Source organism: Drosophila hydei, unplaced genomic scaffold, assembly GCF_003285905.1.
Source record: "Drosophila hydei strain 15085-1641.00,03,60 unplaced genomic scaffold, DhydRS2 tig00000358-arrow-arrow-pilon, whole genome shotgun sequence".
Classification (NCBI taxonomy): Eukaryota; Metazoa; Arthropoda; class Insecta; order Diptera; family Drosophilidae; genus Drosophila; species Drosophila hydei.
Genome location: NW_022045716.1, coordinates 461,924 through 481,038, shown reverse-complemented (window position 1 = coordinate 481,038; position 19,115 = coordinate 461,924). Strand labels below are relative to the sequence as shown.

General features: G+C 40.0%; 3 protein-coding genes across 9 annotated transcripts; 2 read left to right on the top strand and 1 right to left on the bottom strand.

Annotated features, from left to right (window-relative positions):
* Nucleotides 1-4,024: 4,024 nt before the first annotated feature.
* LOC111604954 lies at nucleotides 4,025-12,791 on the top strand. Of its 5 annotated transcripts, none has more exons than XM_023323634.2 (5): nucleotides 4,025-4,233; nucleotides 9,141-9,264; nucleotides 9,327-12,047; nucleotides 12,106-12,224; nucleotides 12,278-12,791. In XM_023323634.2, exons 1-5 carry the CDS (start codon nucleotides 4,192-4,194, stop codon nucleotides 12,650-12,652), a joined length of 3,381 nt encoding a protein of 1,126 aa, XP_023179402.2. In that variant the 5' UTR covers nucleotides 4,025-4,191; the 3' UTR covers nucleotides 12,653-12,791. The 5 variants fall into 5 exon arrangements, with proteins under 5 accessions (XP_023179402.2, XP_023160319.2, XP_023159501.2 ...); XM_023304551.2 differs by lacking the exon at nucleotides 4,025-4,233 and adding an exon at nucleotides 8,910-9,012; XM_023303733.2 differs by lacking the exon at nucleotides 4,025-4,233 and adding an exon at nucleotides 8,910-9,054.
* On the bottom strand, nucleotides 4,384-8,400 carry LOC111593427 (N-acetylneuraminate 9-O-acetyltransferase). The gene is made up of 3 exons (XM_023306579.2): nucleotides 7,967-8,400; nucleotides 7,804-7,900; nucleotides 4,384-7,277 (listed from the first exon to the last, which is right to left on the bottom strand). Exons 1-3 carry the CDS (start codon nucleotides 8,178-8,180, stop codon nucleotides 5,051-5,053), a joined length of 2,538 nt encoding a protein of 845 aa, XP_023162347.1. The 5' UTR covers nucleotides 8,181-8,400; the 3' UTR covers nucleotides 4,384-5,050.
* A 416-nt stretch (nucleotides 12,792-13,207) lies between the features above and the next one.
* On the top strand, nucleotides 13,208-18,039 carry LOC111596324 (vesicle-associated membrane protein-associated protein B). Of its 3 annotated transcripts, none has more exons than XM_030224104.1 (7): nucleotides 13,208-13,799; nucleotides 13,862-14,019; nucleotides 15,887-16,039; nucleotides 16,113-16,222; nucleotides 16,291-16,509; nucleotides 16,574-16,678; nucleotides 16,783-18,039. In XM_030224104.1, exons 2-7 carry the CDS (start codon nucleotides 13,953-13,955, stop codon nucleotides 16,936-16,938), a joined length of 810 nt encoding a protein of 269 aa, XP_030079964.1. In that variant the 5' UTR covers nucleotides 13,208-13,799; nucleotides 13,862-13,952; the 3' UTR covers nucleotides 16,939-18,039. The 3 variants fall into 3 exon arrangements, with proteins under 3 accessions (XP_030079964.1, XP_030079963.1, XP_030079962.1); XM_030224103.1 differs by having other exon boundaries at nucleotides 13,210-13,799; nucleotides 13,858-14,019; XM_030224102.1 differs by lacking the exons at nucleotides 13,208-13,799; nucleotides 13,862-14,019 and adding an exon at nucleotides 15,383-15,522.
* Nucleotides 18,040-19,115: the final 1,076 nt, after the last annotated feature.

Genomic DNA, 19,115 nt, shown 5'->3' with positions numbered 1-19,115 from the left:
TCATGGATTATTAAAATATTAAATTTGAAAAATTAAACAAGTTTCAAAAAAATAAAATATGTGATGTAAATAAAATTAAATTAAATTGAATTTTTCACAACATTTTTGTAGTAAAAAAATAGTTAATGAACTCTTCTTCCGCTTCTCTTCTCTTCTCTTCTCTTTTCTAGCCAATTCGTGGAAAATTCATATAAATATTTATATAAGAATCTAATGAACTTGAAGCAAGATTTAAAGCTGCAAAAATCTTTGCAACAAAACGTACTTTTTGCACTTTTCGTAATTTTCCCATGGTCAAAGCCAAAGATAAATTTGAAAATATGGTTTATTTGTTTATTTTCTAAAGCTTATCAATGTAATATATTAGACGTAAGGCTTTGCCCGCAGGATTTTGAAGCTGGCATAATAAGTCTATGAGTGAAAGATCCATTTCTTTTCTATTTTTCGACTAGAAAAACTATGGAATATTTCGCTTAAGAAATATATGATTGGAAACAACAACGAAAATATCTAAAATAGTTGCTTCATAATTAAAATAGGACATTTCATAGAAGAGACTGGACTTTCTTTCTCTTTTCTTTTCTAACAACTTCGCAGGGTCTACGAAAATAAAAATAAAATAGAAAATAGAAAAATATGCAAATTTAACTAAAATTGTGAAATTTGTTAAATTTGATGAACTTCATAAAATATCTTGGATTTTTGTTCTTTTTTTTTTGGCTAGGAAAATTTGTATTTTCACTTAATATTTTATTTTCTGACTGCAACAAATTGAAAATATTTTGCAATATAACGAATATATATATATAAAGAAATTGTTTACGTTTTTTGTACATAAAGTTGGAAAAGAAATTTTTTTCTCTTCTTTTTCAATCATTTCTCAACTTTTTTGTTTGGTCCACAAGCACATAAAAAATATAAAAAAATTATATTTAATAGTTTAAAAACTTTGAAAGCATAAAAAAAGGGAAAATTCTTTTCAAACTGCACGAGGCGAACTTGTTGCACTTTTCTTAACTGTTTGGCCGAAGGAAAATTTAATGATAATTTTTCATAAAATATACTTAAGTAGGAAAGGCGATATATATTTAAAGAAACAATAAAATTTAAGAAACATAAGAAATTTTCCATCTCTTTCATTAAATTTTGTAATGGAAAAATCCGTTTAAATTTGTACTTGAAACTTGAAACTTGAGACTTGAAAAGAATTTGCTAATTCATCATATTATTTATTTTATTAACTATTTTCTTTGCAAGAAGAAAGAAAACGAAAATTGTTGTTGCAACGCAGTTGTAGTTGCAGTTGCAGTCGCAGTTGCAGTTGAAGGCCATTGCGTGAAAAATTCTATTTATAGCTCGAGCTAAAGCTGCTCTTCTTCTTGCTTTGCGTGTACACACGAAATATGGGGAATAACTTGTGAGAAAGTTGTAAGAAAATGATGATAAAATGGGAAAAGTCATGGAAAAGTAATTAAGAAAATTTGTGTGAAATTAATGAAAATAAATTATTATTATTAATTATTTATTATTAACCAAAAATTAAATTTTTCACTTTTTTGTCTGTTTATCAAAACGAAATTTGTTTAAAAATTTATTCTTCGATTTACCTTCACAAGGTGAACTTGCACTTGAAAAAAAACTTGTAGTTATTTGTCACTTTCACTTTTATTCACAGAAATTAGAAGTGGCAATTGCGCGTCCGGTCAGGAGACCGAACGCCTAGAGGAGGCAACTTAATTTGAAATCAGAATTCAGTCGGCGATTCGGACGACGGACGACATATGTCATAGACAGAGCTAATGTAGATGCCGCTGCGCTAGCGACAGCGGCAGCGCACCTGCAAAACTCTCAACCCCCACCCACACTCATAGAAATTGCAAGGTGGCAACTAAATGCGCAACAAATTGCATACGAAAGGCTAATTAGCAGGAGAAAAAAAGCACGCATGCGCGTGAGAGGTAGATGTTTGGCGGGAGCTTTTAAAGCTTCAGTTGGATTTGAATTTGAATTTGAAGCCGAATATAAGCATTCATCTCTCTCTTTCACTCTTTACTTTTAAGTGGGTGCGTGTAGAAATGAGTGAAATGAGTGGAATGAAGTGAAACGGTTGGCACGGCCAATAAAAATGCACTACTTGCATATACACACATACACGCACATCTATTAATCTCCACAGCACTAGCATGTCTCTTTCTCCTTCTCCCACTCTCACTTTGTATTTGCATGCAATGCGTGTAACAAGTAGAATGGCAATAACAACGCTGCTGCTATTGCGACGCAATTTGCTTACAGTTACATACGTACATGCGTATCTATATAGTTCTATGTATATCCATGCATATTCACTACACAGAAACTGCGCCGCAAATACAAACATGCGTTTGTACATATATAATATATCGAATGACAATGAAGCTGCAATACCAATGCAATTGTCACACTCACGCACACACCCACACAACGACACACACATACATGCATATTGTATAGCTCTGCAGCTCTTTGCGCTCTCTATCCTTTTCTCACTGCGTGTGAAATTAGTGAAGCAAGTGAAACGGCAACTACACACTGCTACTGCTCACTAAGCCGCCCTCTATTTAACGTTACACATAACACATAGAATCTATATAAAACTAGCGTTATGATCCGCCCCACTCTGACCACTACCCCAATCGTGTTCGCAACCTCAGTCGCAATCGCCATCGCGCAGTCCAGGTGAGCAACAAGGGCAGCATATTATTAGCAGCGGGCTGCGTCGCCGTCTCAATTAGTTTAAAAAGGACGCAGCGACAAAGAGGTCACGCCTCTAATTAGGCGAGTGACGTCACGGCAAGCTCTTCACATGAACTTAACTTTCTACAGCTGTTGCTTCTTGTTATTTTCCTGTCTACGCCATTTTTCAGGACTTCAGCAATGCGGGCATTTATGTGACATTCACAGCGATCAAAAGCATTTAACATACGGCGAATTCATAGTTTCCTTTGGCATACACACACACATACATTATTAAGGTTTTGTTTCAATTTATCAAGGCTTAAGCAATGCGCGTATTTATTTTTGTGACAAATTCGCTTACATACGCTTACATACACACATACATATATATATATATATATATATATATATATATATATATATATATATATATATATATTATTGCTATTACTATCTACATACAGAGAAACATATTTCTGTTATTTTAACCTTAACTTAGGTTTACATAATTGGAATTCTCTTTGTTCCACTTTCTCGTTTTTATCGTTCCATTTCTAATATTCCATTTTGGGCTAACTTTTTTTGACAGTCTCCGAATTCTTTACTGGGATTCGTTCATTCCAGTTCAACAGCCGAAGCGTTCAGATCAATTTCTAAATTATCTGAAGTTCTTTCAATTTGTTTTTTTTTTTTTTTTTTTTTTTTTTTTTTTTTTTTTTTTTTTTTTTTTTTTTTTTTTTTTTTTTTATTTCTTTATTTTGTTGCAGCTTATTGTCTTAGACTCTATAGCGCATTTAGCTCTAAACCTTAACTAATGGGAGGGCAGATATGCCAATTATTCTGCACTTGTAGCTACTATCTTAATTAGTTCTAATATTGTCTAGAGGATGCGATCTCTTCAGTCTTCGCCTATTGTTGTTTATAGCCAGGTTGCTTGCGAGATGGTTAGGATGCGCTGCAAGTCTGTCCGCGTATCTTGAACTGTGTCGCCCAATGAGTTCAGCAACTGTGGGAATTGCTAAATCCCTATGTAAGACTGAGTTTCTTACAAACCAGCTGGCTCCAGTCCATCTGCGTAGTGCTTTATTCTGCAGGGTCTGAATTTTGTTCCTTGTAGTCTTCGCCGAGGAGCCCCATAGGGAGATACCATATACGAAGGTTGGGACAACTATTGCCTTGTAGATGGCGGCCTTGCTGCTGTAAGACAACTTGCTTGAAGCTCTCAGCATCCAGTCGAGGGTTTTTAGCTTGCTTTTGCATTTTGAGGTTACTTGACTTATGTGCGCTTTTTTTGTTTGTTTCATAAATAGGTAAATATTAAGATTCTTACTCTTGTTCTCCTATTCGCTCTTAAGTAATTCGTTATTCGTAATTCGCTGCGCTCGCCGTTGGCAAAGGACATTTTTGCAAGGCAAGACTTCCACGCAAATTTCCCTTTGCGAATGGCGGCCATCTTAATTTGCTTCTGCACGAGAGATGGACATTTTTTGTTTACTCTTTCTCTCTCCGTTCTTTGAAGTAAGTAAATTTTGTGCAATTATGAAAGCTAAATATATCATCTTTTTTTGTTTGCCTAAATCTAAAGCGTAATTTATATACGTGTGTGTGTCTGTGTCCGAGTGTGTGTGGGCGTATTTTTAAGTACGTAGAATTGGAATAGCATTGGAAAACAAGAAAAAAAACTTGGAAAGATTATTATCGCGAAATGATGTAATTACATTTCGTCGACTGCAAAATACTCTTTTTTTTGTTTGTTAAAATATTTTAAGTTAAGTTTTACATTAATAACATTATCGACATTGCAAATATGAATTATTTTTGTTTAAATATACATTCAGATCTTATTGTTATGTAGCTTTCTAAATATATATGATCGACGGCACGATACTCTGTTCTACATTTAAATAATAGAAAGTTTACAATGGGATAGATTTTAAAAGTGTTTGATGCAAAACGACTGCACGATACTCTGTTTTACAGATAATATACGTTCTTGACCGATAAGTGAATAAGCTTCTGAGACATTTCCAAGTCTGCATCAAATTTGCACAAAGAAAACTAATATACCCAGCTGGTACACTAATATTTAATTGCGGATCGTCAGATCACTAGCTGGCTAAGACTTAAGAAGGGGTATACATAAGTGCAAGAGTGTTATCTATATTAATGTACTTAAAGCTAGCTTCTCACATCATTGTGAAGGGATATACAAACAAACACGCCCAAATACAAGGTATTCACTTGTGATTAATATGAATAAGGGAATACATGGAGGGTTTGGCCTTCACATATGCCCCGAGCTTGACACCACGAACAAGGTATGTGGGGCAGTGACTTAAAACATGCCGTCCGATCTGGCAACCGGAACGAGAACAATCAGAAAGATGACCAAGTTGCGCATAACCAAACGCCAGTCGTTGGGCACGGCATATGGCAGGAGGATCTGCGTAAGGCGCTGCACTTCGTGCGAGGCACAGACGAATATGAACGACGTGATGATCATGTTGAGTGTGGGGAAGCCGGGCAATAGCACCAGGACACCATGTCTATCGGCTGCGAGCCAAATGTGATATTGACATACGAACAGCTCCAGAGAAATGCGGCCGAACCAGGCGAAGAATGTCGAATAGCGCGTCCGTAGGATGCCCGAAATATTACGGAGCACCACATAGCCGATAATAGGTATGAACAAAATATACGAATGTATCTCCTCACAGTTCTGAACGTTGCGGCACAGAAACGAAAAGGACGTGTAGATGCCAACGCCCAGCAGTGCGAGCAGTGTCACCGATATCGAGGTGCGACGGGCAAACAGATTGCCGTGATTGTTATCATCGAAGATGCTGTACTTCTGGGCAATATGAAAGCAGGCGGCATAGATCATACCGAAGGTGACAGTGTATCGATCCAGTTTCCACTGATACCACCATTCGTGAATGTCATCGTCGGTTGTCACGAACAGCGCCTTCCACGGGCGCGTCACAAAGATCCGTTCGAAGAAAACTTCCGACATGAAGAGGACCGTTATAACGCCCAGGCATCCAATACACTTGCACACCAGATAGAGGTAATGCAGGGGATATGCATCGACCGAGGCGCAGGTGATCCGAGGCGGCAACGATAGTACGAAATAGATAACGCATAGCCAAAATGAAAGCAACGGCACGAAGTAATAGAACTGATATGGACGATTCATGCAGAAGCACAGCAAAACACATAAGAAATTGAGGCGAAACATCGCCTGGAAAAAGCGCACAAACATCGAGGCACTGCCGCCCGTTTGCCAGATGTCCGTGAAGTGCGTATAACCCGTTAGAAAGAAGTAACCAGATATTAGAAGCTTGATGTGCATATGAATTGGTAGAATCCGTTGAGCTCCCGTCATGTAATAGATGAGCACCACCAACAATATCCAGCCGCGCAGCTCATCCGTTTGATGACGATTCAAGACTTTCGTGAAGCCCGATTCCTCGGTGAAGAAGAGGCCCAAGGCGAAGACATAGGCCACTGGTATCCAGAAACTGAATTCCGAATAGTATTTGTTCTCTTTCATAAAGAAATTCGTTCGATCGCATAGATAGAAGTAGGCGAGAATCAAGCCCAACAGAGATAGCGCTACCAACGGTGTGCCATAGTCGCTGATGAGCAAGGTTAAGGAGTGCGAGGGATCTCTCTGGTGACACGACTGACCCCTCGGATGACTCTCCTGCTGCTGCTGCTGGTGCTGCTGCAGCGGCACATAGAGCGTTTGCCCACGCAAATGAAGCAGCCAACGGCGCAGGCACATGCCACAGACGAGCACAATGCAAACACCGAATAGAGCATACGAGACTATCTGCAGACTCGTATGTGGCTCGGCGCTGCTGCAGCAGGTGCCATCATTGTAGTTCATCTGGTCATTGCAGTACATGTTCCACAACAGTTGCACCTCCAGCCGCTGGCCGTGCGCACTCAGCCGATGTCCCTCGATGGCATTGTCCAGCAGGCCATTGGCTATATGCCACGCCGACTCCCATACACTTGCGTCCGTATATCGAAAGACATTTCGCGCCACATTGTTCAGACGATCGATGTCCTCGTTGAGCACCAACTTCCACGTCACTGGCAACTTCTCCTCGTCCACGCGCTCTGCCAGCTTCCACAGCACCCGCGATGTTTGTGCCACCAGACGGTGAATCGGGGCCACGAGCAGCGTTAGATTAATGCTATATTGGTGCAATAGCTCCTCCGTGACATTCCCAGCCAGCAGCTGGCTATAGGTCAAGCCCAGCACATAGACCGAGGATAGTCGCTTATCCATTTCCAGCTGATAGAGACGATCGATCAGTGCCGGACTCACCTCCTCGGCGTGTATATATTGTGCCAGCATGTGCAGCTTCTTATCCTCGAAGCGTGTTCCATTTGACGAGGTGGAGCCATTGTTGTCGTATTCATTCGATCGGGGCAGCTGCAGCTGCTCCACGAATCTCTGATACAGCAGTCGCACGCTTTGATCTCCGATGAAGACGAAATTGTTCTTGTTACCAAAAAATGCCAAATAGCGTAGACAACGTCGCGTGTCGCTACAAAAGAAGAAGATGCAAATGAAATGTGAGGCGATAAGAATTTGTCATTTGGTGAATCAGCCATTGAGCGGGGACGCCGACAAGTGCTAGTGGGTATATTTGGCCATCCATCATATTTAAATACCCTAAAGCATACACAGAGCCCAGTTATGATAAGGGTCATTAGACATACCGATAATTATCGATTGCGAGAAACTCGATTACTATTGTAGCACAGATTTAGACAATTGCGAGATCGCCAAGAAATTCAAGCTGCAAATTGATACATTTGATTTGCCAAGAAGCACTGATTAAAAAATTTGTAAATTGAGAATAGAAGACCGAGTACCAAATTTAATGAACTGATTCAAGTGTATATATACAACTTCTCCCCATATATACTTTACAACTATAGAGGAATATCGATATCGATACCGATACCGATATATATATAAATATTGACATCAAAGAAATGGTTTGCTTTGAAGAACCCCAAAGGGCTTACCAAAATACAGTTACAGGGTATTGAGAGGTATAAACTCACGTGTATGTGTATTTGTGCATCATGCAGCCGTATGGCTGCCATTCGTTGTCGCCCTTGAAGCGACCCTTGGACAACAGCCACTGGCAGGAGTCGCTGCCTAGAAAATACGAAATCAAACGGTATTTGACAATTTCCGATAGGCCAAAAAGAATCGATAACGCACCATAGTTCCAGTTGAGCAGGCCATGGTAGAGCACAAAGCCAAGCACCAGCAGCAGCGCCACCTTCTTCGCATTTGTCGCATTCAGCTGTTCCATGAACAGATCCGCTTTGGTTGGCATACGCTGGACGCCACTTTCGGCTGAGCTGCCAATGCAAATGCCGCCCAGTTCACCGCTGTTAGCGTTGGCAGCGGCGCGCATTTCGCGCAACTCCATGGTAACCAACTGCAGTCACTGCGCTGTCGTCGAGTCGTCCAAATGTTGCAGTCTCTGGCAGTGCTTTAGCTTTTACCTAGTGTCCATTTGCATTGTGTTTGACCCAATTTCTGTTCTTTTCTATCGTCTGCCCCGTTGCACACACGCTCTTCGCAGCGTAGTATCGCGGTTTTGCCTTTGCGTTACGGCCGCCCGATAGACGACGGCCCTTTTCTTATTGTCAATAATCGCCTGCCGCCACCTGCAGCTCAGCTGTTTGCCGCTTAAATGTATCGAATACAAAATTTTGGCGAGCTGATGACGTCAAAAATCTGCAGATACGTAATTGCGCAGCTGGTTTTGTTTGTATGAAAACAATATTAGACTGTATGAATACAAGCCAGATTACATGTATAATAATGCATTCATTTTATGCGTTCAGAAATGTATGGCAGTTTTCTTATTGGAACTTGTCTCATACCGCAAGCCAGCTGCACAGCTGTTTGCTGCTCGAATTTATGCAATTATGACGTCACAATCGTGCACTTAACAGAATTGCGCAGCTGACATTGTTTTCTATGAAATTGATGAACTTTAAAAAAAAACACTTAAGTAAAATATTACAAATTAATTTGATCCACGCAGCAATCAAGCATGGTGTATTAAGAAACTGAAAAATTATCGCTTTTGTGTAACCTATTTTTCATTTTTTGCCTGCGGCGAATTCAGTTAAGCTAACGCCGTATCCAAACCAGAACCACTTTGTTTAACTGAGTTTGTAATGCGTGCGCAATTTTAATGTTTTATAAATGAAAGCATTTGTTTTACATTTTGATGGAAAGTGTCGAACCAAGTAGGCAGTTGTGATTTCATACACTAGTTATTAATTTGTAAAGTGCGTCTTTAATTTGTGTAACTATTTTTGTATTGTTTGCGTGCGGCGAACTTTCTTCAATTATTGTTTTGGCGTTTGCATTGCAGAGCGGCTTGAAAATGCAAGATTTGCGCGCTTTAAACAATTGCGAGGCGTTCAAACAACTGCGCAGTGGACTAACTTACTATCATACAAATGTGAAGCCATTGCACAGCTTCAATTACGTTAGTGGTAAGTTTTTGTTTAACAACTGAATTATTGCACATTGTAAATTTTCCTTTTGCCATTTTTAGGCAATGAGCAGCAAATTAAGAATGTGGCACAAATTGTGCTGCAAGTGTTACTGGAGCATGAGCTAGTTATAGAGGAGAAGCACTCGATTAAGGCCGAGCAGAAGCAGCAGGTCAAAGTGAATGCAGCAGGCGATATAGATAAGCTGCGCGGCACATTAATGTATTTGCTATTGAATAGCTCGATGGGCAACAAGGAGAAGGAGATGGAGTTGGCTGCATGGAATCCGCAGTTTGTGCATTTGCTCAAACAGCTGCCGGAGCCGTTGACACAGCTGGTGACTGTGAGCGTTGCGTTGATCTGTGGCCTCCAGGAGTTTCTCTTCGAGTTTTTAGCCTATGCTCCGACCTGGCTGACCGCTCAATATTTTGATTGTTTAAACAATGTCTTGAATCATCTAGTGGATAACAAGATGGAGGCATTGCCATATATTGGCGGTGCTCTTAATGCCGTCACTAATGCAATCTGCTATCGATACTCGATGCCGATCATCGATAACTCTTTGGCACTACTGCAGCGGCATTTGCTATTCAACGAGGAGCGTCTGCGCAGCTTTCTGCCCAGCAGCGGACGACGCAATCGTTATTTGGGTAAGGCAATGTGCATGCTGCTCGACGTCTTAATCAAGATCTTGAGCAGCCTGCAAGAGCTGCCCGAGCCACCCAACTATATATCAATATATGAGCTGCATTCATCGCCCATGAAATCGGTCAATGACTTGCTGCCAACAACTCAGCAACAGCTGCAAATCTTTGGCAACAAACTAATGGATGTAGTCCAATTGCTGTTGCAGCAAATCAGCGTGGATACCTATATGAGCTGGCAGGAGTTTCCCTCCGATCAGCTGTTGTTTCATCTACAGGCGCAGGTGTGCAACAGGTGCCTGAAGGTAACCCAACTGCTGGCTGCTGGGCAACAGGAGCAAGAATTGCTCTTCAATCACTCGCTCAATTCGCAGCTAACAAACTTTATAGATGGCGCCCAGAGCTTCGAGCAGTGCTTGGCTGCCTTGAGCCTGGGTGAGCTGCTCAGCTTGTTGGACGGCGAATCGGGTAAAGTGGATGATGAGCAGCTGGCTAAGGCGCTGGACGAGCTGCTATCGAGGTCCATTTGCTTTGGCAACGCTGAGTGTGTCGAGAGTTTGGCTAAGCACAAACGTTTCCTGAATGCAAAACATCTTGAAATAATGCTGGAGCATTTGGGCCAAGTGGTGCAGCTGCAGAAAGCTGAAGACGATGACAAGAAGCAGGAGGAGGATGAGCAAATGGAGCAGACACAGGAGTCTCCAGTGCAGGTAAAGCGAGAGCATGAGGAGGAAGTCCACGTCAGCTCTGCTCCGAAAGCAAATGAGAAGCTGCAAAAGCAGAAGAAGGATCAAGAACATGAGAGGAAGGAACAGAACTCCGAGCCGGAGCCGAAGAAGGATAAATTGGACGATGTCGCTGAGCAGCCGAATGAAGCCGACCAGAAGCAGCAGCCGATGAAGCAATCTGTCAAGCAGCCGGCACCTGAGCTCATGGAGGCGGATTCTGCACAGCCAAGTGAGCAAAAGCAGCAGAAACACGTAACAAATGGGTCAAAGCCAAAGCTGGAAGCAGAGGATGAGGAAATGGAACTAGATACAGTGAGCAATGCAAGCTTAGCTAATGCCGAGGAGCAAGACGAAGGTGATAACGATGAAGATGAGGATGAAGATGAAGATGATGATGATGACGATGAGGAGGAGGATATGAATGCTCCATATGGCGAACTCATACACTCGCTGCTGCTGCCCATCTATCAGAGCATCACGAATGCCCAGCAAAAGTTGCACTTGCTGGAGAAGCGCGATCAACTGCAGGTGCTAGAACGTTTCTCGTTTGTGTTGCCACAATATGTTGCACGCCGAATCTATTTCTATAATCAGTTGAGCTACTGCAACGAGAGTTTCCCGATGAATACCTTTCTGGATCTATGCTTCGAGCAGCCACACGAGACCTGGCTGGCCTTTGCCCAACTGGCCATGAAGCACTCCAGATTTGCTTCTCTCTATTTAAGAATTATCAAGCGTTGTATGCCCCACTCGATGTATTACCTAGAGGCGACTGTCCAGAGTCTGTTCAACGACGCGCAGCTGTTGTGCTCGTGCTCCAACTCGCGGTATGCCACAGCCTCGTCGGAGTTGCTGCTGCGTCTCTATGAGCAGCCCATTCTGCTGCAGAGCGGCAGCATGCCACTTCCGGCTCTGATGCTGCAGCAACAGAAGCTGCCCTTCAAGCAGAGTCAGGAGAGATTCTTAGCCGACCTGAGCTCGGCCATGGCCACTTATACAACGGCCCGAAACTATGCGGCTGTGGAGAAGACTTTGCTCATCTTGCTGCAGCTGGATGCTGTGGAACAGCAGCTGCTAAAGGGCGCCAGGGATAAGTTGAAGGCAAAGCGTTCGCAGCTCAATCGACTGATGCAGTCCAAGTCGAAGACAAGTGGCAAGAGCCATTCGAATGTCACGAAGGACATACGTCGCGCTCGCCAGCAGCTGCAGCTGGCCAAGGCACAAATAATTATGCACAATTCGTTTAACAATAACAGAAGCTGCAACTGGCAGCTAGTGTCTCAGATAGTCCTAAGCATGGATCAGCTAAGAGATAAGTTGGAGCATTTTCATCTAACGCGCATCGCAGCTCTGGACCTAACTATGAAGTACTATATAAAATATGTGGCCAGAGCTATAACCGGCAATGCAGGTGGGTAACAGGTAGACAAACTAAATGTTCAATTGCCTAACTGTTGTATTCCCTGTAGAGTTGCGTGGGTGTTTGCGCTCGCTGATTGCTCAAAAGGTGAAGCACAAAGATTTGTGGCGAGACGAGCAGCTGCTCCTGTTGATGGAAGAGAAGCGTTCCGTAAGCGAATATACCAGAGTAAGCTAGGGCGCGCATACTATATCCAATGTACTAAATCTCAACTCTTGCAGCTGCTTAGTCACTCATCGACTGTGGAATCAATCCAATTGCTGCGCAGCTCGATTCGTCATCATTTGGATGCAGCTGTTTTGCAGAGCATTGCAGAACATGTGAACAAATTGGGCTCGGCAAAGGCCCACCATGCATATAGTTTTATATTTAAGTGCTATATGCAGGTGCTCAATCGTGAACTGATTGATCATGCCAAGCCAAGCGATTATCCGCGTCTAATTGAGCACATTTTACGCACACCCAACATTCGTAAACCCGAAAATTTGCTCGCCGCAATTCCGAATTTGAAAATTTTGCTTCGACCAAGTGGCATAACGAGCAAATCACTCATACTTCAATACGTTAGCCAAACTTTAGCCCTAACACCTCACTAAATGTTATGCATCATTAATTACACCTAATTTTTCACATTTTTACACATTGTCAGTAGGAATTTAAATTATGGCGCCATTGGATTCGCGCTTACGCAACAAGGGCTGTTATGATAACCAGTAATTAAATTGGAATGAAACATATATATACATAAGACACATTATATAAAAAGAAATATATAATAGATGAACATAAATACATAATTCAAATGATGGCGAATTGTTGATGTGATGTGAATTGTTGCTGAATTCGCCGTTGATATGTTGCCACCTTGTCGGCAGAGGGATGCAGTGTCGGACTTTACGCTATTCCTTGAATTCGCCGTCGTACTGCCAACTGCACACAGGGTTGCAACGAATTAACAAAAAAATCCATTCAATAAATACGGAAACACAAAAAATAGAACAGAACAGAAATATGTCAATAAAGATATATTCTATATGAATCTATTGGAAAACAAATTGCTCATTAATTATTTTAGTGGTCATTTAGAATTTAAATTCGCTGCAAACTTATATCGAATAAGATGTTGCACGCACTATTTTTACGCTGATCTGGCAACTTGAAATGCCGGCTGGTCTGGTACGCTATGTGGCTGACGCATGCGTCTGACGTACATACATGCATGACGGCGGTGACGGATTTTTTGCATACGAAAATTTTGCTGCTGAAAAGTACGGAAGCAAAAGTGCGTGAATTAACGTAGTCAGTGAGGAAAGCCAAACATTTATTTTACACACGTTGCATATTTAGCGGCTCGCGTGAATTGCAAACAACACACGTTGATCGTCGGTTTTTTCGCACGCAGCAACCTCGTGTATTTAATTTTTTTTTGCGCATACATTTACCGATATTTTTGGTGGCCACACAGACACACAACACACAAACACAACCAGAGCAACGACGAAGACAAGAACGAGCGACGACGACGTGAAGCGCAGTGAAGAAGAAAAAAAACAAGCGAAATCGAAAGCAAAATTTGTCGAGTCGAGTCGAGTCAAAAATCTTTAAAGTGTGCTAAGCTAAAAAAAAAGAATCCGAATTAAAATTCGAATTCGAATCTTATAAAGTATTTCCATAAACCGAAACAGAATAGCGCAAGGAACACACACACAGACACGCAGAGAGAGTGAGAGAGACACAGAAAACGTAAGTGAGCAAAAATGTAATCATAAGTAATTGCATTTATTTCATTATTATTCGCCAGGAAGCTTCAGCACCAGCAGCAAGTTTGAGAACGGACAGGAATCGGTAACAACTATATAGTTATTATCAGCGGCAGCACAACAGCAACCACAAAAAATGAATAAAACAGCACAATTCGAAGCTCCGCTGTCAATTGAGCCAGAGCATGAGTTGCGCTTTGTTGGTAAGTATATGTATATATATTTATATATATATATATATATATATACAATATATTATATATACATATATATGTGTGTCTACCTGTGTGAATTTGTATTAGAAGAAGAAGCGGCAACAGTACCAGCTACATATGTACGTGTTTAACTGCATTTATGCATTTGCATTTTGCATTTGTTTTGTTTTGGACTTGACAAAGAGAAGGCCACTCTCGTGTGAGTGGCGGCATATCGATCACTTTTTGTAGCCAGCGATGGGCAAGCTGAATGCGTATTGTAAACATTGCCGCTGGTCAATTGCGGCGGTCGAATGAGCAAACTGCAAAGTTCACACGCACTCACCTACACACACACACAACTGACACAGGGCCGCTTTTGCCGACATGTTTCTCTCTCTCCTATTCACTTTGCACTGTGCGTTTTTTCTACACACCTTATCAATAATTTTGTTGTATTAGTTTTTTTATTTTCTTATTCTACTTTTGTTTTTTTTTTTTTTGACATATTTTTGAAGGTACGTGTGTGCGGCTGTTTTGGCATGTTGCTGCCAGCAGCGGCAGCGGCCGTGGCGTCTTTTTCGTTTTGGAAACGCCGCCGCTCTTGGTCGCTCTCTGCGTTCGCGCGCGCTCTTTCTCTCCCTTGAAACCTTTGCCGTTGCCTTAGTCAGTCCGTCTGTCTTTTGGCTAAAATTTTATTTTTATACAGCTTTTCATGAGCCATTTTTGTTTTTCTTTTACTTGAATTTTGGCCAAATGGCAACAACAATGCATATGACAGCACACTTTGATTTGTGTTGCGCGCACAGTGGACCGTCATGCAGTAAAAGCTATATAAGATGGACACTTGGCTCTTATGTTGACCACGTAGTTCGTTTTTACCCACTGTGCACATGTCTGAACATGTGTTAGCGCATATTACATATATATGTATATAAGCACGCATATATACATACGCATATGCATACATGTGTCGCCTGCCGTTAACTATTTCCCCAACGATCATCGGTGACAGATTGTCCACACACAAACATACATATATATTTATACATACGTGGCCTATATAACACTCATACGGCTGTCTTATTGAATGAATTTCCCTTCAAAATAGAACCAAATCAGAATCACCAAAAAAGTTTTGTTGCTTTGCTTTGCTACGTGCGTGTTTGCTTTTAATTCAATTAATTTGACATGAGAAGCCAAAATGATGGCCCTAAAGTGCACAAACATTAAAATACCCTATAAGAAGAAATATGCAATTGCTTGATGAGGTTAGGTGCGAATATTCTATATTGACAAGTAAATCATCGGACTCTGTCTATATACTGCTAGACATTATATACTTGGATTATTTAAAAAACGAAAACCCAGCCATAGCTCACATGAACAAGCATGAAGCCAAACAGCTTACGAAATCATCAAATATTTTAAGCACACAAAAACAGCTTTCGCACATAGCTAATATACCCAATTGGAATGACGCAATAGGACAACGCTTATGCATTTATGCGAGTGGGTTTCTTGTTAGGGAAATTTAATAAGGATATTTAGGGCAAGAGGGAGCGCGAAAGAGTAAAGATACTAAACAAACGGGATCTGACTTAAAGTGAAATCCAAACTAGTTGTTAGAAAATTTTAAAGATGATATTAAAGGCAGGACAGGGAAAGCGATAGAGAAATAATACAACAGCAAGCTACAACGGGATCTTATTTCAAAATGAAGTCCAATTCTATTGACAGTGGGCGTGCATCGCACTTTTTTGTATAAATATTAATAATAAAATAATTGTTGTCAAGTGAAACTAAAGACATTGTTGACAACTATACTTACGTATACATACATACTAAAATATTTATTTTCTTATCAATCTTGCAGGTCCATTCAATCGACCAGTGGTGACAATCATGACCTTGAAAAACAAATCGGTCAGGACACTGGTCTTCAAAATCAAGACCACCGCTCCGAAGCGCTACTGTGTGCGTCCAAATATTGGAAAGATTCCGTCTTATCGCACGACGCAGGTGGAAAGTGAGTAAAGTGATGCGTCTTAAAATAAGCATGATTTTCTTATCTCGTTTTTCTTTTTGGGTTTTGCCTGTAGTTTGCCTGCAGCCCTTCATGTACGATCAGCAGGAAAAGAACAAGCACAAGTTTATGGTGCAAAGTGTGCTGGCACCGCCCGATGCCGATTTGACTGATTTAAACAAGTTGGTAAGCAGATGGGACTCCCTTTCAGCTGTATCTCTCTTTCATTTGCCTTCTTTTAATTACGATTTCAGTGGAAGGAACTGGAACCGGAACAGCTTATGGATGCCAAGCTTAAGTGCGTATTCGAAATGCCGCCCATCGAGGCGAATCCAGAGAATAATAGTGCCAGCGGCGGCGTAGGCGGTGCCGGTTCTGCCAGTGCCGGCGGCAGTGGGGGCAGCAATGCGCCGGCATCTCTCAGCTCTGGCGAGGCGCTGAAGAGCGATGCAACTGTGGCGTCCACTGTAATGGTATGTCTGTTTGTGTGTGTGTGAAATATTTAAGACATCGATTAGTTCACATCAATTTTTTTAGTCATCGAACTTATCCGATGCGGAATATGCCGAAGCCCTGACGGCTGAACTTAGGGAGCTACGTGACCTCAACGGTGAACTGCGAAAAGAGAATCTACATTTGAAGGTAAGCAAAGGCCTTGTATATTATATATATATATATATATATATATATATATATATATATATATATATATGTCTATTCTATTCTGTCTATTCTTTTTAATACAGGATCAAGTCACACGCTATCGGAGCTCTCCGGCCGCCAAGCAAATCAATGAGCCCTATGCTCCAGTTCTGGCTGAGAAACAGATTCCGATCTTTTATATAGCCATTGCAATTGCTGCCGCCTTTTTGGGTCTGTTGCTGGGCAAGTTTTTGCTCTAAATGCCATAACAACAATAGCAACAACAAAAACAACATTAACAACGAACACAACAGCAGCCGCAACAGCCACATAGAAAGGAAAAAGCAAAAACAAACATTTGTGGCAATTCTCTAAACCTTCAATCATTGGTTCATATATTTGCTCATTTGAACTTAAAAATAATATTATGTTATACTATGTTCATACTGCAACAACAAATCCCACAATATAAATTCAAATGAGCAAGAAATAAATTTGTAATTTGTTTTGGCCATCGAAAACTACCAAAATTATGTAAACATATATACACACACATACACACATACACATAGAGGACACGTGTTTAGATAACGTAATTGTTAAAGTAAAGAAAAACAAAAATAACCGTAAGCAAAAATGCAAATTGCATCGCAAAAGTAAAAAAGCAATAGCAACAACAAAACAAAACAAAAAATAACAAATCCTGTCGCGAACCGTTAAGAGACGTCACAATACACTCATTCATTAACAATCTGTCTCTCTCTGCCGTTCACGCGGCAAACAGCTAGCAGCAAGTCGATCATATGCATGCAGTATTTAGCATGCCGTCTCGCTCTCTCTCACTCTCTTATTGTTATATTCAACTCACACGCTGTAATTCAGTTATGTTGATTGCGGCGTTGCGCGTGCGTTGTTGCTGCTTACACCAATATTCACTGCATGGCCTCAGCACACACACACAAACATGATACATATATTTATATGCACACACACACACACACACACACGCACGCACGCCCACTCACTTATAAATGGTTTTTTGTGGAAAGGAAAGGGGAAAGGCATTTGTTTTTCTGTCTGCCGGTGTAAAAGTTATATTTAAAATTTATTTTATTGTTTTATTGCACTTGCATTTACTTTTAAAGTCATTTTGGATTTGCTAACGGTTCATTTGCCAAGTAAAAAAACAAAAGTACATACATACATACACATTAACTGTAATAAACATAATAAAAAAGTAATAAGAATAAATAATACAAATGTATTTGTGCTGTTGCAAAATTCCTATAAGAGAATAACTAGGCAGAAACCACTTCTGCAACTAACACAAGCAAATGCTTCGGCTTGTCTACACACTCACATACATACATACACATGCTCTTCTATTGGCGATATGCTTGTGCATAAGCTGGAAAAGGAAAGAACATTCAATCAATTTGTATTAACATTGATGAATTAAGAAAAAAATACCCACACACATCCAGTCACACACACATATATATACACATTGTTAATGCAGTTTATGGGTTTTTAGCATATTTCTATTCAAAATGTAAATTACTTTTAATTTTTCCTAAAATGAAACTTTTTTTTTAATATATGCAAAACATCTGTATTTGTATTGTCTAAAACATGTACTATATAAAAACGAAACAAAAAACAAAGCTTCGACTTCAATTTTACTTTTTTGTTTCACATTTGCAAAGCATTAAAAAGGGTATATAGATTTATATATAAAATTATATATGTATGAATATATATATATATATATATATATATATATATATATATATATATATATATATATATATATATATATATATATATTTATATATACACATTTATGAATGCTGTATTTTCATAGACATGATTTCGTATTAAATGTTTAACCTAGAAATACAGTCAAAAAAAGAAAAATAAAATAAAATAAACGCATATAAGCAAAATCATGAGCAAAAATGTACTTGATGTCAGCTGTAGAAAAAAACTAAGAGAATCACAACCTAAAAAAAATTAAATAAAAATGAAATGAGAAAAAATCCAATTTAGCTGCAAAATAACAAAAAAAAATCTGCTATGGAAAAGAAATTATGAAATGAAAGAAAGCAAAACAAAATTTAATATTTACAGCATGAATCTTAAAAACTAAGTGTTTTTTTCTTAAAAGAAAAATAAAAATATAAAAACATTGTTAATTAAACATCAAATATCATTAAAAAAAAGGAATTAAAATAAATTAGCAGCCGCTGTTGCTCATACTCATAAATTAAACAAATTTAAAATGTGCGCCCTTTTGCGGCCTATCGATATTTGGGCGGCCAGCAGCTGCTTAAGCTTATATTTCAAAAATTCAAAAAGAACTCATTACAAAATCAATCGATTGTTGAGCAATTGACTGGCCGATAGCTAAGTATCGTATTGCATGCGATTAATTTGA